Raw genomic sequence first — 27,736 nt, 5'->3', positions numbered from 1 at the left:
TCGCAGCAAACGAAATATGTCAAAATTGTATGTATGAAGGTCTCGTAATGAAAGTATAAGTAGAGTAAATAACTGTAGCCTACAAACAAAACATAATTATAGAAACGAGGGTGAGAGTTATGAATGATCTAGATTATAGTATGTGAAGACGACAAGAACATTTTTTTCATGTGCTTATATTGTACAATTAACTTACCAGAGCTAGCTGCGGATCCACTGGCCTTCTTTCCACCTGATTTGAGATCTTCTATGCGGTTTGGCGTTTGTCTTGAAGAAGAAGGCTGCGGGGTGTGTCTCTCTTGTTTGACACTCGCGTTGTAAACACTGTCCACAGATTTTTGGCTAACGTTTTCATCAGTTCTGTCACTTCTGTCCAAATTCTCACTTTCGTCTTTCGGTCTCTGATTTAGAGAATCCGGTGTTCTTCTTTCTCTATGACTATCGGGTGTTCTCCTCTCTCGGTGACTATCTGGAGTTCTTCTGTATTCTTGACTTCTATCTAGTCGTGACTCTATAGATCTACCGCTCGATCTAATTCGTTCATCTGCGCTGGCTCTACTTTGATTTAACCTCATTCTGAATCCACCGTCGTCCGATTCTCTTTCGTCATTATGTCTCGGTGGACCGTTTTCATTGGGTAGACCATCTAGAAGATTCCCTTGGGAATTTCTTCTAGATTTGTTGTTTATTTGTGGTGTATGAGGTGAACTAACTTCAGATCTCTGCTGAGGTTCGTCTAGAAGGTGGGGATGAGACGATGCTCTTCTCCCTTCTATAAATCCCCTTTGTCTGACGATTTCTCGTTCTAGCTGTTGTGGACTTCTGAGGTCGGCTCTCGAATGTGAGTGTTCGTACTGGAAAATACAAAAAATGTATTTATTTCCGACTTACAATAAACTTAAATTTAAATACATAAACTGATTTACATACACACACCACATAAAATAATTTCCAGCTACTAATTATACGTAAAATAAAGTGCAAATTAATTCATGTCAGAGACCTCGTTATGAATATAACTCTTTCAATTACAAAGTCACAATTCATTTGAATCGTACGTGAGTAAAATTTGAGAAATGCCTTGAAAGCTTCCACAGCGCGTGCAGCGCCGTTACAAATGTATTCAAAGCTCAAAAAGGCACAGTGTTTATATAGAATGGTACATTGTAAAATTAACTATCATTTGAATATTGATAGAATCGCTAATTAATTTAAAGAATTTAAAATTTGCATGTTAACCAATTTCTGACATAAGCGAAGAAGAAAACAATAATTTTAGTAGTTAAACTGTTTTTCTGAAAATAAAATTGTCAAATAAATCCAACGTTTGCTAATGCAGCACCAAGAAAAAAAATTACACAACGTAATAAAAGGTTAAAGTATTTCTTAAGAAATAATTTGAAATTAATGTTCCACGGCCAGCTACGGTTAAAAACCGAGGGTCTCAAGTTGTTATTTTAATTACGCGCTTTGTTAGCGATTGTTTGGTCGTGGGAAAGACAATGCTCACATCCACCACATTCTGCACCATGTATTCTTCCAATACTTTCATTATATCTTTGAACACGTCGATACTTTACGAAACATTTTGGATACATGAGAAAATCTCAGCCCAGTAATGTGTGAATTGTCCCAAATTATACCTGCGATTGAGGTCCAGTCTTGAGTGATGTGAAGTTGGCCATAGAGCGTACGTCAAGGTCCCGTTGGTAGACCGCACTTCTTCTCCCCGGTGGCCCGTACTGCTGGTACAACGCGTCAGCACCTAGAGCCTGCTGCCTGTGCGGGGACGCCAGCATCTCCTGCGATCTGGCCTGGCTCATCATGATCTGTTGTTGGACTATGTGCTGCTGCATTATTTGCCTGAAATGGAAATAAAATTTGAATATATTTCTTTTTCTTGGAGCGATTTGCAAATATTTTTATAGTTACAAATTTTTCAAGCCCATAGTTTGCAATTACATAATAAGTCTTACCTATGTGGGGAGGGACTGTGGTACGCCATATTGTTTGCCATCGCTGGATTGTACTGCATATCCGGTCGATTCTGTGGCATGGGTCTTCCGTATATCCCTTGTTCCACCTTCCTTGGCGTTTCTCTTGGTGTTACATTTTCGGGTTCTGGTCTTTTACGTTCCTCTGTGTTATTCAATCTTGGCTCTTCATTGCTCTTGTCACTATCATTATTATCTTTCTTAAACCTACTAGATATCATGTCTTTGAGTGTGTGGTATGTTTTGCTGACTGATTTATTGCTTTTAGGCGCGTCTCTGGTGCTGTCTTTTCCTGTTTCAACCGTGACTGTGATGTGGGAGTTGTTGGGTGTGTTCTTGGCTGGTATCGGTGGTTTTGGGTCATAGTTTACATTGCGTGACACTGCTCCAGTATTCTGGTTTTGGTTCTGATTTACTGCGTATCCATATTGGTCGTGGTACTGTCTGTATTCACAGGAACTTCCAGCTTGTTGGTTCTGAAAGTTGTGATTTACAAGTTAGCTTTGATTTCTCTAAGCTCTATACTTCATGCAATCAGTAATGCATTAATAAAAGAAAGATTTCAAAGAATTTCCATTGGTAGCCTCGTTAGTTTTAAAGTCGTTTTATTTAATTTGAGGCACGTTAAAATCCAATCTTGAATGACTCCGTAGTAGATAATTACGGCACTAATGAGAGATAAAAACCTAAATTGCTGCATTCAGACATCATTAAGAGTGTTACGACAATATTTTGTGTTTCTCATGCCGGGAATCGAACCCGCGATCGCTGGCAGAATAGACAGGTGAAAGAAACGAAACTGTGTTACATGCGGTGAGAAGTCAAGAACAATAGCTATATTGTTTATTGTTCTGAGAACAACTGTGTTCTAAGTGGCATAGAGGAATGCATAAATATATTACTATCAACTAAGTGTATAATGGCGCCAGGCTATATTCATTACATTTTAATTGATTCCTAAAAAAAGCTATTCTGTTGTCTACATTATTACCCATCTCTTACTAATAGAGATGTTATAAGTTTATCTGAAAGAGTGACTTTTATAACAAACACTTGACTCTTAATTTAAGACGCATTATTTTAACGGATAAACGAATAACATCTATGTAAAAATATTTTGGTAAATATTCTGGATTCTTTGTTTATTTTACTTGAAGCCTAATTCTGTAATACATTGGTAATACATCGAAACATTCCTTGGAATCGATCCAAGTTGGTCGTACATTGATCGAGTTATATTTATTGATTCGTGCTACTCGGTTTGTAAGAACATTGTTGTTTTCTGATTTCTATTGAGTATTAGACACGGTAAAATGTAGGCAATGTAGTTTTTATGGTTGATTTACTTTACTGTCTTTGTCAATTACCTTTTCCAACGTATCAGGCAAAGACAACAACCTCGCTTGAGTAATCCAATGTGTAATTTTTTTTTAATAAAAATAAAAACTACAAATTATTCAGAATAAAGTTATTATTAAAACTTTAACTTTTCATTATTATATTTAACAGCAGTAAGTTTTAGTTTGTACACAAAATTCGAACTTTTACTATTTGTTCACAACGCCAGCTGTACATTTGCAAATATCCTGTAGTTATGTTCAATTATCATGGGAGACTGGCCCTTCGCATGTCATATGCTATCCGTCATAGCTTTATCGCTTTCATTAACTTCAATATCAAGTATCAAAATGTCGGGATTATTAAAATCATCATCATCATCATCATTATTTTGTATTATTGCATCACTTGCAAGTTGCAAGTAGAATTAATCTAAACGCGAGAACAGATTAAATTTAGTACATTATAAGCTTAGGCTATGGATTAACGCATAGGCTATTTTGTACACCCAAAAATACCCTTTCTGCGGATTACGGAGAGCGATAGTACAGCGAGCCACAGGTAGAGCTAGTATTCAAATAAACAACGTACTTATTACCAGCTGTTTTTAAAATCTACCAATAAAATTTGCTAATTCGAAAGGGAAACGAGCTTTTAATAACAGGTGCTTCTCAGATGGGGGAGTTAATTATTCATACAAAATACTCGCTGGAAGTGTGACTCAAAACGCACAACCTTCACGAAATGCTAAACAGAATACAAATAAGGGTGTATCTTGTGATAATACTGCCTTATACGCATTACAAAATGCTTCGGCACGGTTGGGTCCATGAAAATCGGCATGAAACATAATGCCCATGTTAATAGATCCATCAGGCGATTACTGTGCTCGTTTCCGGTTGAAAAGCGCATAAAAAACATTTTAATGAAGACAAAATTTGTACTTCGACGAAAGTTTTAGGTGCCTTGTGAATTGTGATACTCAAAATTGGTTTTAACGACTGCTGATTTTATCACGAACTAATTTACCGTTATTATTTATCGATCCTTATTTTCGATCGATCGATCGATCCCATTTTAATATTATAATCGACCCTAAAAAACGAAGTTTAAGAATGATTTCATCTAAGGATAAAGAAAGTTGAAGTTCGTAGAGACATTATCTCAGGAATGTAGAGATAAGTAAAGGGAGAGTAAGTAATGAATGAATTATTCATTCCAGAGTTGTGCAAGATCATAATTTATGAAGAAATAATTCATATTTCATAAGAAATTTATAGATGCACTAAGATTATGTCGAGAATATTAAATCGAGGAGCTTTTTGTAAAGCTCTGGCTAGAGCTTTGTTGAGACAAAGAAGATAACAAGACACATTCCTAAAAGGAGGATGTTTTTTGTTTCAATTGTGTTTAGTGTAAATAATAGTGTATGTTAAATTAAAAATAGAATTAAATTAAATAGAGATTTAAAAATAATAATAATATAATAAGTATTATGTACTAACGTTTTCCAATCCAAATTCAACCATTTTAGATCATAAACACATTTTTACACTGCACTATAAAACACTACTAAAATGTTTGACTCGTAATCATTCACTAACTTTAGTAACTAAGTAGTTAAAAAAAATCATAACACATAAAAGCTTTTACGTGTAATCTCCAAAAAGTTCAACACTCTACCAACAATTAGCTTAATAAAATACCACAATCATTTCCTTATGTTTAAGTTCATTACTACTCTTTGTTTATTTTCACTTCAACTGCCACTGATTCACGTCTACTTATACTTAATTTCGTAGAATATTTTTAAAGTTTTTTATTTCACTATCATTTCACAACTTAAGCTTTTTACAGTACATAAAGCTCTGTTTTTCATCACTAACACTTAGTAATTTCTCTTCCACTATCACTGGTTCACTTCTATAAGTATATTGACTATATTTCTTAGTCAGTAGTAACAGGTTTGATGTTCGGAGGGTGAATACCGGATGCGTGCGTCCCGGCCTGCCGTCACTACCTACTGAGGCGCTGCGGCCTTCTTACGACGAATTATGTTTGGAAAGATAAAAAATGGTAAAAATTGTGAAGAAAGGTGTATTTCATATTTGTGCTTATAATATTTTGTATAATAATCTTCGGCATCAAACAAATGGCTTTAGTAGTTTATTTATGTTTTAGCGCAATAGACTATTGAAATGTTTAAAGTTTCTTTAAAACGTAAACATCTGCCATAAATAACAATGCATAAAATGGAACCCATTTGTATTAATAAGAATTAAACAATATTTTTCATACCATCACGAGATTTTGAAATATAACAATAGTTACTCAGAAACAAGCAGAACTTAAATCACCACAGTAAAAAAAACTTGCTAGATGACTCAACATTTTCTGCCCAAAACTTTTAATTACTTTTCACCATTGAAAAGCTCATCTGTCGCTTATCTAGATTTGATATAATCGATCGGTTTTCACTAGAGATGACACACGATTCAATAGTTAAGATTCGTCACGACGAAAGCTATTAGTTGCTTTCACTACCATGTACCACACTTGTCGTTCACGCACTCGCCAATAAATCGACCATCGATCACTATAAACTGGTGTAAACGGCTATTTAATCGTTTACAAGATTGCATTGCATTGCATTAATTTATCTTGACTTATTAAACTTTATTGCTTAGTAATTGCAACAAAAATTAAATACAAGAGTCCTAGTTTATGTCCTCGTAATAAAACAAAGTTTTATACTTTTAAGTGTGTACAGAGTAGCAAATTTGCAAATAGTACATTTTATCGGTATTTTTTTTCATACACTATCTTTTACTTCCATAGACAATGAAAATTGTTCAGAACTTTTAGATAGGAAGCTGTATAAATTCACAAAAATTTAATAATAAACATGTCCTTACCTAGAACAATTTGGTAATAATATGCTTAGTTAGACTTTATTAGCTTGGCTTTACTGATATTTTAACCTAAAATTCATCGTGAAGAGCCGGCACGCTCGCCGCGCCGGTCGGCGCGGGCGGCGCGGACGGAATATGTAATGTGGATCTATTGTGACGTCATCGGGGATGTTAATGTTAGGTCATTAAATAACATAATGTATAGGAATACTAGATGTCCCGCGCGGCTTCGCCCGCGTAAATTAGGAATTTTACAGAAAACGTACATTTTCCCATAAAAAATATTTCCCCCGTTTTTCCCACATTTTCCTGAGTTTTTTCAGTCGTATTAGTCTTAGCGTGATATAGTATAATATAGCCTATAGTCTTACTCGATAAATGATCTATCTAACACTGAGATAAGTTTTTTAATCGGACCTGTAGTTCCTGATATTGACGCGTTCAAGCAAACATGCTCTTCAGGTTTATAATATTAGGTAAGTATAGATTTTTTAAAATTATCGCTTGACAAACTCGAGTCTCGATCTAAAAGACTAAGAAATGGTATAATATGGTAGTGATGATGATGATGAATGTAATTTGCATAGTGGCATATTATGCTTTATGTTCTTAAAACAACGCTGAAACTCCCAAACTTGTATCTATAAAGAATCAGGAGTTCTCTCAGCACCTTCCGAACCACGGTATACCAGGTATATCTCGGTGCAAAATCTTACTTGTTGGTAGCATATGCTTAGAATACTTCTCACGAAACCGAAGTCACCACATGTTTCCATATAAGTTTTGAGGAGTTCCCTCGATTACTTATGGATCCTTCATCAGATCACCACTTTTGTGAATATAATACCAAATTGGGATGATACCCTATATACCAAAAGAAAATTTTTGAAAATCGGTTAACAAACGGCGGAGTAATCGTTGAATATAAGAAAACGAACATAACACCTCCCCTATTTTGAAAGTCGGTTAAAATTGTAGCTTATGTGTTATTCTGATGTATAAGCTATATTATTGTAAAGTTTCATTAAAATCCGTTGAGTAGTTTTTGCGTGAAAGAGTAACATCCATACATCCACACATCCATACATCCAAACAAACTTTCGCCTTTATAATATTAGTAGGATATTATGGCAGACCCATAGGCTCTAAACACACTAGGCTGAATTACGCCGGCGTAAATTACGCCGCGTTTACGCCGCGTTTAAATTGCATACAACATACGGGCCGAATACGAGGGGTGACACACTATTACGTCGCGTTTTGTATGCGTTTGACATTTGCGGCGGAAATTACGCCAGCGTAATTCAGCCTAGTGTGTTTAGACACATAGGGGTAGATATAGAATCTGTCGCTGAAATTAATAGTAATATCCTACTGTTTCACGCTTTACCCTAATGCCACCACAAATAATTAATTACTATTTATCTATTTATATCTAACTAGGGCAAAAATAAAGGGCGATGTTTTTGGCAGTTTACGCATCTGCATATTGTGTACAACATGTTACCCTTTAATTATTATTAGTTATTAGATTATCAGCTCATTAATTATTGATATTAGCTTTGAAAATAATAATTATTCATAATAATTATTATTATTTATTAATTTACATTAACTAGTATTGCCGCTCTGTACCTTTTCATCATAAGATGGTAAAAACGAAAAAAAAAAATTATAATCTTTGGTGGCGCCCAGGTAACATTAGAATTCACAATGCAAAAAATACAGACTACTGTATTTTTGTACCATTAAAGGTTCGCGCTCACTTTGTCGGCTCGTGCCGGGGCGGGTCGGGTCGCATCGCATTGACGGATTTTAACGCTCACAGTGCCGGGGCGTGCCGGGGCGGGTCGGCGCGCAACGCATTGACGGATTTTGAGCCGAGGCTTGCCAGCGGGGCTAAAATGGTCGCTTTGAAAAATCATGATATGAATCATAATATGATTTATTTTTCTAAAATCGCAAAATGCAACTCTGCTTGCATTCATTTCTGTATTTTTGTACTGATTTGACATTTGTCAGTTTGACAGTTTTGACAATTCATTTGCTTTATTGATTGAGAGGAATTGCTAAATGCGACCATTTTAGCCCCGCAGGCCGCATCGCATCACATCCGCGCGCCGCTTGCTATAGCACACTGTTGCCGGGGCGCAGCGGGTCTTGCCGGGGCGTCTCAGTGTGCTCACTCTTACTTATATAACTTACATAACATAATATTATATTATGTTGAGTATGTGTACGGAAACAACCGCTTCCTCTGATAGTGATCCAGCCAGGTGCGTGTTTATCGTTCAATCTGTTCTGTTATCTTAATTAGCTTAAGAAAATGGATGAGTTTCTCAGAGTTTATGAGCTTTTTCCAGAGATTAATTAAAATAAATATACCCATTAGAGAATATTCAGAATTTTATCAATTTTGTTGTAAATGTAGCGTCCAAGCAAATAGTAAAACCTTTCACTAAAAGTTGTCCTGTGCCTTTTGGCTGGGGGAAGTTTTTTGCGCCGTCCAGTCACAGGCAAGATGTCAGTTTTATTCGATGCATGATATTTTAGGGCAATTTGCAGGATAAATATTTGCCTCACAGAGAGCACTTCGCAGTATTCATAAAGTTCCTTAGTTGGAAACCTAAACTGTTTAAAAGTACTCACTTTTAGCACTGCCCTTTTAGCTCTCTCAAGCTTAATTAGGGAAGATTTACACGCCCCTCCCCAAGACTGTATGCAATACCCTAACAAAGATTGACACAAAGCATAGTATATACTTTTAAGAGATGCAGGTTTTGTTACATGTCGTAGATATTTGAATATGTATATTAGTTTCCGAATTCTCCCCGTGAGCAGATTTATATGGGACATAAAGTTCAACTTATCATCAATGATGATACCTAAATATTTCAAATTAGTGACCTTCTCCAGTTTTGGGCAGTTATTGCATGTAGCACCTATATCGAGTGAATGGTTATGGGCTGAGATATGGTGGTCTGTACTGGGTTTCTTTGACTTTTTAATTTGAAATTCTATCATCTTGGTTTTATCTACATTGAGGGACAGAGTGTTATCTGCTAGCCACTCGGTTACTCTATTGAAACCTTTTTGTGCCACCTCATAAACCTGGTTCCACGTATCTCCAGTAAAGATAAGTGCTGTGTCGTCAGCAAAAGCCAGCAGTTTGCCATTTTGTAGTTTAAGTTTGCACATTTCATTTACATAGGCTAAGAAGAGCGTGGGACCAAGTATGCTTCCCTGCGGTACACCAAATACAACAGGTAGCTCCACTGATATGATCGTTGATCTTAACGCTCTGGGTGCGGTTATTTAGGTAACTTTTCAATTACAAATTGACGGCCTCGTATGCCAAGACGTCCCAGCTTCACAATCAGTTTGGGGATAGAAACTGTGTCAAAGGCCTTGGCGAGGTCTAGGAAGATAGCAATACATTTTTTGCCTTTATCAAGAGTCTGTACAATATGATTTGTCATCTCAAAAACTGCATCATTTGTGGATTTGTTGTTTCTAAAACCAAATTGGTTACTGGATAATATATTGCAATCCTCCAGGTATCTTCTTAATCTACTGTCCAAAATTTTTCCAAGATTTTAGAAAGACATGGCAAAGCCGAAATGGGCCTATAATTATTGACAAAGTCTGCATCACCGGACTTGTGGACTGGGTGTATAAGGGCTTTCTTCAGAAGGTCAGGAAATACTCCTGTACTTATACATAGGTTGAATATATATGTTAGTGGCCGAAAAAACAGGCTCTTGTTCTTTTTTATAACTTTTGCTGAAATACCGTCCACACCCATTGCACAGTCGCTACGTAGTGATTGAATCAGTCTATCCACTTCCAACTCATCAGTTTCCAGTATTACCATTGATGTACTAGGAATTGGAATATTATGTGACTTATTAGTTGAGCTTGCAACCTTGTTATGCTTTTTTGCCACCTCTTCAGCAATTTTGAAACCGGTTTCAGCGAAGTGTTTATTTATACTATCTATAGAACATGAACCAAGGAGAGGAGCAGCAGAAACCTTCTTTTTCTGAGTGTTTGTTACGTGTCTAATCACTTTCCACATGCTCTTTGGATTTGAACCTGCTTTACTTAACTCCATTTCCTCGTGTTGCCTTCTAAGATTACTTAAAATACGACTGCAAAAATTTCTGTAGCGTTTGTAGGTGGTGCAAATAGTGTTATTGTTTGGGGGTTTTTTCATCTTTAAATACAATTAATCTCTGTTACGCATGCATCTCAATATCCCAGGCGTAATCCAGGGTTTAATTATCCTCAAGCAATGTGTAACTCTAACTGATATAGTGTTTTGTGGGATAGCACTAGATAGCAAATTGCTAAAGTTATTAAAGGCTGTGCGTCTACACACTTGCAGATATAAGAGAAATCGGTAGTTTTTAGTGAATATTCCAGTTTGTCAAAATCTAATTTACTAATTGTCTTTTTGGCTATATCTAATTTTAACTTGCTGAAGGTTAGTAACACCGCATTGTGATCGGTAACAGATGAGTCTATGACAATTTTTTTGGCTCTGAGTTTTGTTTTAAGCAATACGTGATCAAGTGAAGATTTTCCATGCGTGGCCATATTATGGGTAGGTAGTAAGCCATATGCAGCAGTGAGGTTAAGATAATCCATAGTTTTAGCATCAATATTATCGTTCAATATATTCAAATTGATGTCTTCTACCAGCGCTATGTTTTTGCACGAAGAATTCATTGTTAGTATGTGGTCCAGAGAGGAAAGGAAATTAGTTATGTTTCTAAAAGATGAAGGCCTGTACAGAGCAAGAATACAGGTTGAATTTTGTAACATAATCTGTAAACAGCTGCCATCTGCAAAGTCAGGTTCAGTGACAACAATATTAAGAAGGTCACTCCTAATATAAACTACAACTCCATCATTTTGATTAGTCCATTTAGTATTTGCATATGAGTTATAGCCAGCAATTTCAGGTATATGCAGATTGCAGGATATCCAGCACTCTGTAAGTATAATTGCTGTGTGTCGCAGTGAACCTACTGACTTTCAGTGTATTGGAACACAAATATTGGACAACTCGAGGGTAGTCGTCGAACCGACCGCCCGGTGCAAACGAAGACGTCGCGCTCCTGCAGTCCCCTCGTGACCACGGCCGTTGCAACACGGCCGAAACGTCGAGAAAAAGTATGTACTCGTAGTAGCATTACTACTTAAATAAGTCGCGTTAAGTCCCGATTAAAAAGTTTAATTAGATGTATATATGTATCTCATGAATGTATTTAGATTATAGTAAGTTTGGTTTACAGTATAGTATTCTTGTATTTTTAAAATAATATTAGTTAGTAGGTTAGTAGATAAAAAACGATAAATTTTATTACAATTTCTATTTATAGCATATGACAAAAGAACAACTAATGTGAGCTTCAGACTAGATAAACTTGAAAAGTGTAGTCATTGCTTTGACTTTAATTTATTTAGATCTTCTTCTGATTCAATGCGAATTGATTGTTCTCCTTCTGTTTTGCGTATATAGATTGTGCCTCTAGAGGTCCAGCAGTAAGAATAATTGTAATCTTTTACAAACTGCCGTGCCATATGGTAAATTTTTTGTGTCCTGAATGTCAGAACCTCCGATACATATACAGGTTTCCTCGGTACTAGAATGTTAAAATGATTGGTGCTCAACTTATCAGCAACCTGTTTATTTCTATTGAACTGTTTAACCGCTTGAAGCATTTTTTCCTTTTTTATTGTACTATTTAGTTCAATAATAATTGGTTTTATGGTTTTCTTATTTGTAGTTACTCGATATACATCCTTTATATCAGATTCATTTAGGCTAACACTCAAAGTTTTAGCAAATCCTTGCACTAATTCACAAATATCCTCCTTCGTTTCCTTTTTCTTATTTTCCTTGGAGGAACTTGGTATATTGCGTATTTCTATGCTTGCTGTCTTCAACTTCCGTTCCATAAACTCTAGTCTTTCTTCGAGCTTTGCAATTTGTTTTTTGTCCTCTAACCTCTTTTCTTCCATTTTGCTATTCATATTTAGGGTGGTGTCATATTTGTCCGACATAAATTGTAGACTGTCCCTTCAATTTTCATTCAATTCAATTCATGTTCAGCATTTTGTTGTTTTAGTTCAGAGAAATACTGGTCGATTTTGTTAGATAGCATTATAATATCCTCATCACTTTGTCGCCTACGTTTCTGCCTAACGTAGTCATTGCCTCTTTGTTCAGAAAGTGTATCAGAGTCATAGTTCTTATGGGACATATTCCCTGTTGAAGAGGCTGTCGGAGTGCGGCGAAGAGATGTCATAGTTAACTTGAATCAATGAGATAATCGTAGTTATATTCACAGATAAGATCTTACAGAAAAGAACATATCGACGCCCCCAAGCAATAACCCAGTAATTGCAAAACTCATTTTTTACAGGAGAGCATCCTATGTGTTTTTTAGCTATATCTTTTCAGTAAATTATTATTATGACATGTTAAATACCTCAGATGAAAGGTATTTTTTAATAGAACGACCTTGTAGTATTGGGATTACATTATATATACAAATATCTTTATAATAAATAAAAATATATATTACGTAAAATATTTTATATCATTATATCAATAATTATATATTACGGTATAGAATTATAAAAATGCATTCAGCAATGTCAACTTACTATATTATTGCGGTATTTTTTTAAACACTAATATGCAGTAATCATTATTTATTTGGTGGTTTAAGAGAGTTTTTTAATAAAGTGTGTAACAGTAAAGATCTTTTACTAGCTTATTGGCGTGAAATTTAAACCGTCTTTATACAGTAAATACCTAGAACCACAAAATACTTGTATGTATTTGAATTGTAATAATTGTATACTGATATTTCATAAAATATGTTTTTAATAGGATTATGAAAGAAAACTACACATTATACCAAAAAAACAAAACTTTTATTACCAAAAAATAAACAACAAAATAAACAGTCTTATACTCAATACTATATCAGTATTCATACAATAAAAAAGAGTTAAATTTATGAAATTAAAAATAATAATCAGTCATCATCTGAGGTTTCTTCATTGACTGTGCTAGTATCAATAATGTTGTCCTGAGAATACGTCAGTGATTCGTAAAAACTATGATAATATCTTGGAATTGCTCCGGTATTGCACAGGAATAGTAAATCTCTGTGAAGTGCCTTGCTTATTGGGATAGGATGATGATAAGCTGGCTCTAGAGTGATATTATCTTCGGACGCTGAGTCCGGCTTAGAATTTCGTCCCCGTCGTCTAATTTGGGTTGAGTGTAAGGTGTCTAACTCCAAATATTGTCCATCAAAATCGTATTTAAAATAAAGCCTCCCTGGTTGTGATGGAGTTACGTGAACATCCATGACGTCGGACCAACGGATGACATTCCCGTTTGTATCCCGACGCCAATACGCAGGATTTACTAATTTCTTAATGTCTATGTGTGTAATAAAGTATAATGCAAAAATGTATCTATTTTTGTTTTGCTCATAGCACCCATCAGAGTAAAATGATATTGTATTTATACCCCTTTCACGTTCAGATTTTAAGAACTTTAACAAACGACTACCAATTTCTATACAGCCTCTTTTGGTCACATGGTTACTCTATGAAAAATAAAATCTATACTAATATTATAATTCTGCAGAGTTTGTTAGTTTGTTTGTTTGAACGCGCTAATCTCAGGAACTATTGGTCCGATTTGAAAAATTATTTCAGTGTTAGATAGCCCATTGATCGAAGAAGGATATAAGCTGTATTTTATCACGCTAAGACTAATAGGAGCGAAGAAATAGTGGAAAATGTGGAAAAAACGGGGGAAATTATATGAAAGGGCTTATTTGAACGCGCTAATCTCGAGAACTACTACTGGTCTGATTTAAAAAAATCTTTCAGTGTTAGATAGCCCATTTGTTGAGGAAGGCTATAAGCTATATTTTATTACGTTAAGACTAATAAGAGCGAAGAAATAGAGGAAAGTGTGGAAAAAACGGGGGGAAACTATCTGTTATAAAACTAAAGCTACAAACCTAATAATAGATAAGGTAAGTATCTATTAGAATTATTATCATAATATAAAACCATTAACAAACAGATAGGTATAATTACTTAATAATAATTTTAAATAAAAATAAAAAGAAGGCACTTACTCGATACTCGTTCATCAACCATTATGAACATCCTTCTTACTCGACTATTTTTCAATCTTTTTGATTCCATCGGCACTGATTTCTCATAAAAATCGCAAACTCAAATAATATTTTATGCGCGCACTATCGAATCCAAACAGTGAATGTCATTACTAATTCCCATAACAAACGAGCCCATGTGCTTTATAATCTATCTCTGTCTATTCGCAAGCAATGTAAAAGATATCGCGGGGAATACCTATATCATTTATAGTACTGAATGCGCAATACAGGTCAAAACATGTCTGCGAAGAACAAGTTTACGCCAGTACACACGTTTTATCGTGTATTTCAATTCTTATGAATACTGTTACTAGCCTTTACCGAAAACACTCGCCTAATATTTCACAGCAATAATCTTGTAATGGCAGTAACCAAAACTCGATGTCAATTATTTTACAGTATTACTACAATACCGATTATGAGTCGTAAAATTGAAAAAGTAACAGTTTGATATTTAATTTTTGTCGTATAAAAATCAAACTGAGGTTCCGTGCAATAAAACTTTCCTTCGTCATAGTTTTATAAATAACCGTAGGAAAAATCTGCAAAAAATTACATACATAGATAATGGTCCACGGAATCTAAATTTGCAATAAAAAAAATCCAGTAATGTGCTATTACTGGGTTATTGCTTGGGGGCGTCGATATATTATAATATTGTTATTAATGTTGATAATATTTAATTGTATTTAGAAATTTTATTCCAGTCTACTTCTTCTTCTACCTTAAGTGTTATCTGTCAGATGTCAGCTGTCACTTCTGACAAATAAACAGTATGGCCAACTGTACCAATTCAAATTCAATTATTGCTGTTATGCCACTGTTATATTTATACGTATATAGATTGAGCCACTCGTTTTTCGACTATTTTCTTCAATAATTATGAAAGATTTCACATAAATAATTATTGTTTGTTTGTCACAGAACTTCAGTAACCAGTAAGCGCACTTTTCTTTGTCCAAGAATCACTTTTTCACTATATTATTTAATTAAATTCACGAGTGATCACAAAAAGATGTTAACTAGTCAAAGGACCATAGACATCTCAATATATATATAATTATATATATATATATAGCTAAAAAGATACTAGTTACATAATATTATTACCTATTTTTATAGTGCCAGGTGACCAGTAATACTCCTTAACCTGTAATATTTATTATTATGTATGTATGGTATTATGAGCACGTATATTATGTCGTACTACTGACTGTCTTAAGCCAGCAGGGCTGTACAAAATGCATAATATACTTTTTAACCTGACTAAGGAGGGTTATGTTTTTATTGTGTAAAATCGTTGCATTTGAGATTAAAGAACTTTTTTGTACTAGTAAGAATTATAATTGTTTCCAGTCAGCCTACATTCATCAAAGCAGTTTTTAGTCTGTACAATATTTTACTGAAGGCTAACAGTCAAATTCAACCATGGGCCATTACATGAATAGGTGTAAGACCAACACAATTTTGTCCGGTAATATCAAGCCCAGCCTACAGATCATCACTAACATTAACCTGACAATACCCCACCAAAAATAATATGTCCACAACCTAAGAACATCTCTAATTCTATGGCCCTTCAAATTCCTCAATAGTCAGCCCTGCGCAGGGCAAGGAACTCGTCGTTATGCCCCGCTTGTCGCGGTCGTTAGCGGCACCGCCGGCACCTCCCGAGTCCCGACACTGCGCCGCACCACGACGCACTATACACACACTTGCCCGTCTAAGTGTAATTACACTTAGTCATCTATGTGGAAGTGACCATCATACACTTGACCGTATAAATTAGTTTACCACGATTCAATTCTCTTTTGTTTTCCGTGAATTTATTTGTAAATACAAATTTTTGAAAAGGCACTCCATTTTGTTAAATAACATAATTATTATAATGTTGAGTATAATTAATACTCAAACACCACTTAAACTATAGATATACTCAATAAGAAATTCAAAGGTTGGGTTCACCTCAAAAGAAACAATTTTTGTTTCTTGTATTAGACTTCAACGCGCATAAGCCGATCGCCAAAAGTTAGCAGCGATGAAATTACGATTGGAAAAAAATATCCATACTAATATTATAAATGCGAAAGTGTGTCTGTCTGTCTGTCTGTTATCTCTTCACGCCCAAACCGCTGGACAGATTTTGCTGAAATTCGGCATGAAGATACTTTGAGTCCCGAGAAAGGACATATTTATTAGGATACTTTTTATCCCGAAAAAATGTACGGTTCCCCCGCGATACACGAGTTTTGGCGCAACGGAGTTGCGGGCGTCATCTAGTACCTTATAAAACTAACCGGCAAAACGAGCAATCGGAACACCTGATCCTGATTTCATGCTAAGCGTTCTAATAGGTTATAATATACTTGGATGTTTTAGAGTAAGAGAAATCAACAAAATACCTAAATAAATTATATATTTTATATACTTAGTTCAAAACATGACTTTGGATTTACGAATAATAAAAACTATTAGATTTACGATTTTATGAGTGGTGAGATGTGAATTAGTTTGTTTTGTAATCAATTAACATGTGATTGTTTATGGCATCAAAAAGTTGCAATTTCATTGATTTATTTTCATAGACATCCATTCTATGGATTTTCTAACCAAAGCGCTAGTCACAATAATAATTTATTACAGACTAGCTGTCCCGGTGAACCTCGGGTCACTTTAAAACCTTCCCTGAACTTCTACGAATATTTTAAGACTAAAATCAGCCCAATCCGTCCAGCCGTTTTCGAGTTTTAGCGCGACTAACATATTTGAAAATCCATTTTTATATACATAGATATATTTTACGATTAAGTTTTATTTGTCACTTCATGAAGCAAAAAATAAGATTGTGTTCAGAAAGTACTTTCAATTTTTATGTTTAGAATTAAGAGGCAAACAGACTGAAAAGACGTTTAGAGATGCAGTCTGAAGTTAACGTTAGAACACTGATAATGTAAAATAAAAAAAACTATAAATATAATCATATCAAATATCAATGCAAATGTTAAACAAAGAAAAGTTGAAAAAATACGATCTTTAACTCTTTATGTAAATTTGTTATATAATTTAGAAAATTACGAAATAGAAGTAATGTCAAAGGCTAGATCCGTTTCCACGACACGCGTACTATCTGTTAGGTTTGATTATGCATAGCATCAGAAGACGTGATCGTTTCATTTATTCCATAGTTAAATTGTACCTGTTATATACGAAACTAGCTGTCCCGGTGAACTTTGTGTCACTTTAAAACCTTCCCTTTTAAAACGAATATTTTAAGACTAAAATTAGCCCAATCCGTTCAGCCGTTTTCGAGTTTTAGCGTTACTAACACAATTAAAAATCCATTTTTATATATATAGATACTGCTAAGGCCTTAATGGAATAGTAAAGGGTCCTAGTCCTCGTAACTGGAAACTGGAAAATCTTCTGGACTGAAGCTAGACGTCAACAAAGCAATTATTGAAGACGACTTTTACTTTTTAAATTTTTTAATTTACAGGGGGTTTTGGTGGTAAAAATTAGAATGATATTTTATACCACGAAAACCTTGCAGTGTTGGGTTTTATTATTATAAGGTAAGATAAATGACTAGTGATTAGACAGTACTAGTCATTGGACAGAGCACAAAAACACAATATTTATAATGTTGCTTTATAAACTGATTTTAAAGAAAAACAGGTTTTTCTTTAAAATCAGGCATTCTGTTACTTTTAAGACAGGCAGTTTTTAAAGCAACATTGATAAATATTGTGTTTTTGTGCTCTGTCTAATGACTAGTACTATCCAATCATTAGTTATTTCACCCTACACAAATTTATGTGGTAAGATGTGTTCTTCTTAGTTTATCGTTCATAAGGAACGGCCTAGGTATCTCATTAGCTTTATTATTTAGCAATAAAGTTATCTGGTAGGGTTAGTCCTACTCCAACTACCGTTCATGAGGAACGGCCAGAGTGACTAATAATAATAAACCAGATAGGTTTATTCAACTAAATATCTAACCTCTGCGTGCCAGGCAGCGTGGGGCTTGGGCGGCGTGTCGGGCGCGACGGCGGCGGGCCGGCGTCGGGCCTGCAGCGCCGGCACCTTCGCCACGTCACCGCACGACAGGATCACCTCGCGCTCTATCTGCAAAGAATATAAAAATATAGATTGAGACGATATGCCGTACCATCAGAGAAATTGTCACGCCTAGCTTATTACAGATCGTGACTACCATTGACTCAACCATCCGCGATCTGCTTATTTTTTATATGAAACAAGCAAACGGGTCACCAGATGGAAAATCAGACGAGCTGCAGGTGCGGTGCTGTCTAATGAATGAATTTCCCTGATAGTATATTTTGAGCGCACACAACTTTTAAAACTTGGCGGAATTTTAATATAGCTACTAATAACGTGTCATCGTTTGATCATGATAAAAAGTGTCCGATAACTGATCTACCAATAGCGTCGTGACGCTATGGGTAGATCAGGTTATCGGACAAGGCGGATAAGGCGAGGAAAGAACAGATACCGCGCGCGGTATCTGCTCTTTCCTCGACTTACCAAGGAGATCAAAAAATCGAACAACATTACCATTTCTTATAGTATATCGACGGGTGCAAAGTAAAAAGAGTCATCTACAAAACAGCAACTTTTCAGGAGAGCGCATAATAGGAAAAAATGCTCCCATTTTGTCAATTTCCGATCAAATTTATTAAAATTTTCATCATTGTTTCATTATTTATTAATGAATACACATGTATATTTAATTTCTTCTAATTATGTTTAATTTACGAGATATTGTAGTTGTCTGCATCTACATTGCGCTTGAAAATATGACAACTGAGTTAACTACCACTTGGTCGTTTCTACGTGGGAATTAAAAATTATATTTATTAAAGTATTTTTACCGATTACTAGTACGATTATCAGTAACTACGTAAAGTGTAACACTTTATATTATTAAAATTATTATTAAAAGTAAGTTATATTATTAAAATATGTAGTTAAACGTTTTACATCTTAAACACCACAAGCTCAGAACATAATTGCGTAGATATCTTTTTCTACGTTGTCGATTCGGTGCAAGGTACACGATTTAGAAGGAAGTTAAAATATGAAATACTAGCTTTTGCTCGCGGCTTCGCTCGCGTGGAATTTGAAAATAGCGTAAATTGCAAATATTCCCGTAAGCTCCCTTAGAAACATGATGTTTTTCCAAGACCAAAAGTAGCCTATGTTACTTTTCATCCTTTCAATTAAGTTTATGCCAAAAAACAATACGATTTGTTTCTTCGTTAGAGCGTGAAGGAAGGACAAACAAACAAATAAATAAATAAACATACTTTCCCATTGATAATATTAGTATGGATATACTTAGGAATCATTCATTTACTTTCGTAAAAATCGTATTTTCTCACAACAAAAATGAAATTCTGTGTCAATACTTTAATTATTTTAAACTAATTTAAAAATTATTCAGTATCATTATCAGTACAGGAACTATGTTGTAAATTATTATAATTTAGGCAGAGGCTTATTAAGTCTTTGTACTTGGCACTTGTAAGCATGATGGGTTCATTATAACATCATAAGCATCGCCGGACGTTTTACACCATCGGAGGGGTGCATACGATTCTTCAGAACACAAAATGAAATTTTATTTCAACGATTTCTCAATTGCTTCTCGTGATCACAGAGATCCCAAAACCGGTCAAAGATAAGTTAATAGAAAAACTTCGCGAGAACTTGCAAATGCCGGGATATGATGTTACGCAGGTTGCAATTTACCATTTCTGGACTGATGTAATTGTTTACCTAAATTTGGTCGTAATTTACGTCTCGTATCAATACACGTGTCTTTATTTCTCAATCGTCTTTTCTTTAGATCAATATTTAACTGACGTCTTTTTCTACCGTTTAACGAGGAAGGCGTAGAACATTCACTTGATGCCTCCACTGCCGAAGAAGCATCAATGGTGTTGTCTATAGAAGATTTAAAGTTTGAGAGGGACAATATACTCGATGGCCTGTTTGAGTTAATAAACTCAAGCAGGTTATAGATTATATGAGATCAAAGTGTCTGTTTAATAAAAAAGAATATATAATATTTTGATCTAATACTGATAATGGACGCGGCGGACTTGAAGTGATGAATGAACTGTATTCTGAGGGTGTTGGCGTATTTGTTAATTTGCTGAGATCGACAAATTTTCAAAATCATTTTATATTTCAGACTGAGAGTGAACTGGTGTGACTGGCCCAGAGTATTTAGATCATGGGGACTTATCTTACAAAGTTAACTTATATTCATTTGTCTTCATCGGTGCCACATCAAGGTTTTCTATAAGATGTTCAATAATTTCATCGGGCAACACAGTATTTTGCTCGATAAATCTATCACTTATGTTCTGGAAACTTTCAACTTCTTTAAAAAGTCGTTTTGGACTTTCTGAACATGAAAAAACAGTAAAAAATAACAGTAACAAATTAGAAGTCAATTAATATAGCTAACAATAAGAATTAACATAAATAGGTACTCAAAAACATAATAAACAATACTAATTTGCAAAAGTAAATTGAGACATCTAAATCACAATCGCAACGTAGAAACAGCTATATGGCAGATAGCCGCTTATGCCGCATAACATGACCCCCGCGCGTCCCGCGTATAGACGACCAGCGGTAGTTATCCGCATTTACATCGTGCAATTTCACAAAACAAGAGTAGATGTCTTCTTTTACGTGACAAAAGTACCAAAAATAAGGTGATATTTGAATTTTTGTTTTTGGTATGTTGTAGAACATGATATTTTAAGCTAGTTTCTACAAAAAAACGAAAAACTCAAAATTGCAGATGACTTTTTTTACTTTGCACCCGTCGATATGTTGTTGTGTGAGCGACTTATGCAATCCTGTATATTCTTATCGCCAACGTCGTAAATTCATTTTACTACGACTTAAGCATTAATATAATATCATAAACGTGGGAGAGCCATGCTTCGGCACGAATGGGCCGGCTCGACCGGATAAATACCACGTTCTCACAGAAAACCGGCGTGAAACAGCGCTTGCGCTGTGTTTCGCCGAGTGAGTGAGTTTACCGGAGGCCCCATCCCCTATCCCCTACCCTATTCCCTTCCCTACCCTCAACTATTCCCTTCCCTTCCCTACCCTCCCCTATTACAGCTCTTCTGATGCTGCAAGTGTCCATGGGCGACGGAAGTTGCTTTCCATCAGGTGACTCGTTTGCTCGTTCGCTCCCTTATTTCATAAAAAAATAAATAATAATAATTACGGAGTTACCGTTTTCACGTGTCACTGGCGCTAATTTATTACATAACGTCATTACTATATACAAATACATAATATTATATACATACACGTGGTGTGACGGTCACATCTGATCACTTTCCACGGGTTGTTGACCCGCAGTTTCTATTTACCATGAGAATTACTTCTTACCATGCGTAAGGTAATCCGCAATTGAGAGAAACGCACATTTTTATTGCTGCAATTTTGTATCCATTGAAAAGTTTCTCTGGTTTTTTAGCGGGAACGTTTAAATAGCCTAGTTGACGTTAGCTTCAAGTAAGTATAGGATGTTACCTAAAAGAACTAGTGAATCCTCTTAAAAGCTCCTCTGAAAAGGTCAAAGGTCCTCCTAAAATCCTCCTCAATTCAAAAGACCGAGTGAATAGTAGGATCGAAAAAGATCTAGTGAAAACTCTTGTTAGATGAAAATTTGTCTTCTACCCTTATACGTTATAATGATTTATTTTGTTGATTTTTTTAATGCGTCAACCCTTAGGCGCAGCGCAGACGACAGACTATCCGTGACGCACTTTTTAGTCTGTGGAAATAGAACCTATCCAATCATATGCAGTAACGCACACGACGCGCAAAAAGTCCGGCGCGTTACTGCATAATATTATAATTGCATAGGTTCTATTTTCACAGACTAAAAAGTGCGTCACGGATAGTCTGTCGTCTGCGCTGCGCCATTGTGTCTGGTTTTTCCACAATCGAGGGATTAAATTAGGTACGTAAATAAGTTGATCCCATGGAAGGACAGGCAAGGATAATAACATACGAATTACCGCGAGACTTTGCAGGTAACTGGCTGTATTGTATTATGATTATCTGGGTTTCAAGAAAGTTGGATTAAATTCAATACTGAAAATATATTATGTAGAATCGAAAATGTACGCCTGGCCTTAACCAATATGACAACAGCAAATATAATAATGCCAGCGAAAGTGTTATGTCCGGCGAACATTAGTTAAATGTCATCGGACATACATACAGCATACTACATAGATGTGTTTTGTATAGTCATGTAGATTGTAGATACATTCACTTTCGTTTATATATTTTTTCAAACCTTTAAACATTTTTTGTCAACTTAACTAAAGCTTTTCATACTATTTTTTAAAACGTAATCTTAAAATACCAATATATAAAATATATCCTTTTTACATTTAAGATTATATACATACTTTTAAATTTTCTTTTTATTAGTGTAAATATTTTAATATTTTTTTCATTTGTATTTATGTTGTGCATTAAGCGCGTTGAAGTCTAATGTTAGAGCATGGTAAAAATCTAAATTAAACCTTGATTAATAATTAATTATCCATTTACACTACGCAATAAAACTACAGACAGACAGACATGCACACAGGTTCAAACATAATATTCTATGCACAAACACGCTAAATTTGTATAAAAGTAAAAATTATTTGAACTAATGTAACAGTTATAAAAAAGTTTGTATGCATTAAAATAGTTACTGGAGCAAAGAAAATTAATCCATCCAGTAGATAATTACAGAGGACGCCGCAATCCGGGCCCATAACCTATTGCCTTATCTGATCCGGCTCGGAAGACCATTATTTTTATTGCTCTTACGGTTTTATTCGTTTGACTACTAATATGATACCGCTTTGACTCACTTTAGTAGTTCGGTATGTAGGGATATTTCTTCGGTGTATGTTATGCTTAAATGTTATGTAAGAATTAATAAATTAAATACTTATGCACCAAACCTATTTAAGTGTCATTCTTATATTTTTACCGACTTCCAAAAAGGAGGAGGTTATACGTTCCACTGTATGTATCTTTTTTTTTTTACCGACGTACCGAAGTACCGACCTCAAAGTAATGAAGACTGTAGTAAGTACAGAAATAGTTAAGATTTAGACGAATTCTGAAAAAGGCACTAATATAGAGTAAGAGTTATTCAATACTTTTTGTTCATATTATTATTGTTTTCACCTTGGAAGTCGGTTTTAATTTTTTTGTTAAAAATAATAATTATAATAATCAGAATCATCAAGGTTTTTATTATTTGTTGATCGGTCAATGTGGGCTACACTAGAGTTGTGTTCAGAACATGTTGTGTATCACATTATAAAAGCATCGTCCTTTGTCCATATTCCTTTAAAACTTTTTGACAATATATTTTCTGATTGCTTTATAAAATGTTTGGTTCATTAAACACAAAATTAAGTTACAGAATTCTAATTATTTGCCCAATAGATTATATAAAGACTTTAACAATTTAGTTAATTATTTTAGTCTCATATATTTTTATCACAAAAACTTTAACGCTACGCACGATTAAATTGTCAATCGGAATTCTAACAATGCGGCAAAAAACTGTCGCGCGTCTACTGTATAGCGTATAGTGTAGCGGGCTATACATAGCACGAGTCATCGACCGTAGGGCCGTCACTGTCCGCGTAGGGATGGGGTGGTGTCGACATATCGATATAGTTTATCGACTTTTGGTGATCACAACATGTACTAGATATTCAAAATTTTTATCGACATTAGAGCTAAGAAAAAAAGTAGATCCGCAATATTTTGTGGTTATATTAACATTATTTAGTTATTTGCTGTAATCCAAAATATTTAGTGATACAAAATAAACATTTTGCAATTAACATTTCTCATCAATGTCACACTGAAAAATTGATCATCTAGATTTATTTACATAAACAAAACTATAAAACAGTATAATGATCAGAGCACTAGGATATTGTCACTCAAACGAGTTTTACAATTTGTCTGAACTACTCGTAATAATTTATGTATTTTGATAGATAAAATAAATATTGTTTTAGTACTAATTAGTCACATTTATGTATCTACAAAAAGACTATTAAAGTTTTTTTTTAAGAAATATAACAAAATTAATAACAAGTAAGCAAACATGTTTAATTGTTTATTTTATCGATAAAAATATAAAATTTTGCACATCCTTATCGTTTCTCGATTGGCTATTGGTTTTCTATACTGATGGCGACCTCATAAATTATTGTGAAGTAAAAACTATCTTCATATATCTTTTATTCTCCGCATAGAATTAAAATAAAATGAATGACCGATATATATATTTTGTGCACGAATCATCTTTAGTGTTTTTAAGATAGATATTTCGAATGCCTAAATTTATTTTGTTCCTTTTTGTAGAAATTTTATAATTGGGTGATATCGTAGAAGAAAAAGTTTTTTTAATATGAAATTAATTTAAAAACATTATTTTGTAAATTAGAAAATAAATATCAAAATAACCTTTGAAACTAAACTTTATACTAAAGCAACCATCTTTACTTTAAAGACCACCTTCCTCACAAAATAAGTTTTTGCCCGGTTTTGAGGTTTTTAACAGTATAATATGTAATTGATTGTTCAGTCAGTTCTTAGTGGAAATTCATATTAAACACAAATAAAACACAATTTAACGTGCATTTTTTCAACTATATCATAATTTAATATGATATGTAGTGGGAAAAAGTACACGTAAAATTGTGTTTTAATTGTGTTTTTTGACAGGATACATTAAAACATATTTAACTAGAAGTGTTGATTGGTAATATTTATTTAGAGGCTATCAAATGCAATAGTAAATAGGATACACGCCGGTCGAAAAAAACTCAGAAGCGAAGCAGTATTAATGACTCTGCTACTCACAGGGAACTTAGCCGAGTGGTTGAGGGCGGGGTGGGCGCTTGGCGCGGGCGCCCCGGGCAGCGCCGCCTCTGGCGCGGGGGGCATCCTGTACGGCGGCACCGATGACACCGTCCCTGGAAACGTATGAGTGGGATGTCAGTGGCGGATTTAGCAACATAAAAAAACTGTTTTCTAAACGTTTATGGTCTTAATAATATATTAATTATTTAAAGACAAAATGCAATCTGCAACTTTGTTGATACTAAAAAAATAAATTAATTGAGTGCCGTACATTTGTCCTGGATATTTTTTTTATTTCCCTTTCCAAAAGTCAAATTATCTTCATAATATTATCAAGATCTATTGAAGTCGTCTCAGCGGCCTGCCTATTAGCCTAAGCGTGAAGACAGAAATACGAAAAAAATACAAGCTATTTTATTATATTATAATATGTAATATATGTAATATGTATTATATATGTATAGTAATTTATTGTTAGGATCAATGTTATTAACTATATTGTTATATTATATACTCCTTATTAACTCTCTTGTTGAGACCGATTAGAAGTTAGAACTATCATAGAGTGACATTTGCAAAGACATATTCTAAAATATAGACCTTGAATAATGAAAAGCAACCATTAATACATTTAAATGTGAAACTTAATGTTCTTAAAATTACATGTCTCTACAAATATGGCAAACATGCCAACAATTTTTTTCACACATTGACCCATATAAGGTTAGATTAGTTAAATAAAATCGACCATTATAAGTTGATTTGAAGTGGGTGGATTTTTGTCACATCCCACGCAAAAAATTAGTTACGTTATATAAACCTAATAACCGAATAAATATGAATATTTAAAGAGATTGACCATTACAAAGCAGACAGACATCCGAGTGATCCGACATTCTACGACGTGACATTAGTGATGATCAATGATAATCAAAAAAACATATCGATAAATTTGAAATATGATAGTCACAAAACATATCGATAAATTGAAATTATTTTGGATAAGTTTTTTTTGCTTTCATGAATTCTTATTCTATGAAATGCTTCCAGCAAATTCTTTCGTTTTTAGACTCAAAGTATCTCTACACCACATTGTATAGACATTATTTCTGTGGTTTAAGTGTTAAGATATAAGAAAGGAAGTTTTTGCATTTTGTAACATTAGTGATCATGGATAGAAGCAGCAAAGAAGATTAAAAAATAACAAACAATCACAAGTAACAAGAGACAAATTAATGGCTTGAACTCCAAAAATCAAATATCAAATTGATTTAAATAACAAATATATATGCCATTAGTTACACAGTAAAAAATGCAAACGAATATATAATAGAAACATTAATACCCAAGTTTGACAAGTGATTAATTAATAATATTAATGAATGTATAATAAACTTTGATTTTAAATATTGTCAGATCACGAATATAATAATAATAATTAGTGTAATTTGAGATTGATTCATCATTATGAAAAAGTGTTTCTACAGTAAAGTTCACAGATTAGTTTTTCCTAACAATACTTATTATAAATATTATTAATGTTACTTCAATATTCAGATAATATTATAATAAACAGTAATAGTTCTTGTTTTAACACTTTTTATTTTAGAAAGATACAACAAGTGTCTTGTATCTTCGTGTTAATTATTAATTATTATCGATATCGATCTATCGGTGTAGCCCATCACTAGAATGACAGACGTCTAACACGTGAAGTAACAGTATTATTTCATTTCCGCTCCGTCAATTATAAATTTAGATAAATTCCTCTATTATATTGTATGTTATAGTGAGGTGAACTTGAAGTTGCAAAAGCTGTTATGTATTATGTTTATTTATTGCACTAATTTCCGGCTAACTGTTTTATTGACGAAATTGGAAAATAATTATTAATCGTTGAATAACAGTTATTTTGATATAAAAATGGGACGGTGTCAAAGTCTTTTAATTATTTAAATAGCAAATAGTTTCGGCGAGAAGTAGCTATGTCGGAACGGACGTTAACTTTGTCTAGACATGAGAATCTATAAGTGTCTAAACATACTAGGCCGAAGTTACGCGGCGTAAATTCAGCATTGACTACGTAACCCTAAAATATATTTTAATAATGTGTATATACGTATAAACATTTTCTTGGATATTGTTTAAACCTAACATTTTACTGCTGTGACATCACAGTCACTCAGAAGGACAAAGATAGATTTATCCAAAAGCAAGAAAAAAGTCTAAAAGTATCACACTATCTTCGCTTCGACTGCGTACTAAGTAGCAAGTACATACCCATAGACGCATGACTCTGCTAAACTTACAC

General features: G+C 34.2%; 1 protein-coding gene across 3 annotated transcripts in view; it reads right to left on the bottom strand.

Moving 5' to 3' along the window:
• Window positions 1-27,736, bottom strand: part of LOC121734801 — an 86,069-nt gene that overhangs the window by 5,903 nt on the left and 52,430 nt on the right. For all 3 annotated transcript variants that reach the window (XM_042125417.1, XM_042125419.1, XM_042125418.1), the window contains 5 exons: window positions 25,426-25,538; window positions 18,466-18,591; window positions 1,977-2,470; window positions 1,644-1,863; window positions 197-854 (listed from right to left, as the gene is read on the bottom strand). In XM_042125417.1, coding sequence (XP_041981351.1) covers window positions 197-854; window positions 1,644-1,863; window positions 1,977-2,470; window positions 18,466-18,591; window positions 25,426-25,538 — 1,611 coding nt within the window. The remainder of the gene's footprint in view (window positions 1-196; window positions 855-1,643; window positions 1,864-1,976; window positions 2,471-18,465; window positions 18,592-25,425; window positions 25,539-27,736) is intronic.

Source organism: Aricia agestis, chromosome 16 (assembly GCF_905147365.1).
Source record: "Aricia agestis chromosome 16, ilAriAges1.1, whole genome shotgun sequence".
Lineage (NCBI taxonomy): Eukaryota > Metazoa > Arthropoda > Insecta > Lepidoptera > Lycaenidae > Aricia > Aricia agestis.
The sequence above is the reverse complement of the archived record's forward strand: the minus strand, read 5'-3'. Positions and strand labels throughout refer to the sequence as shown.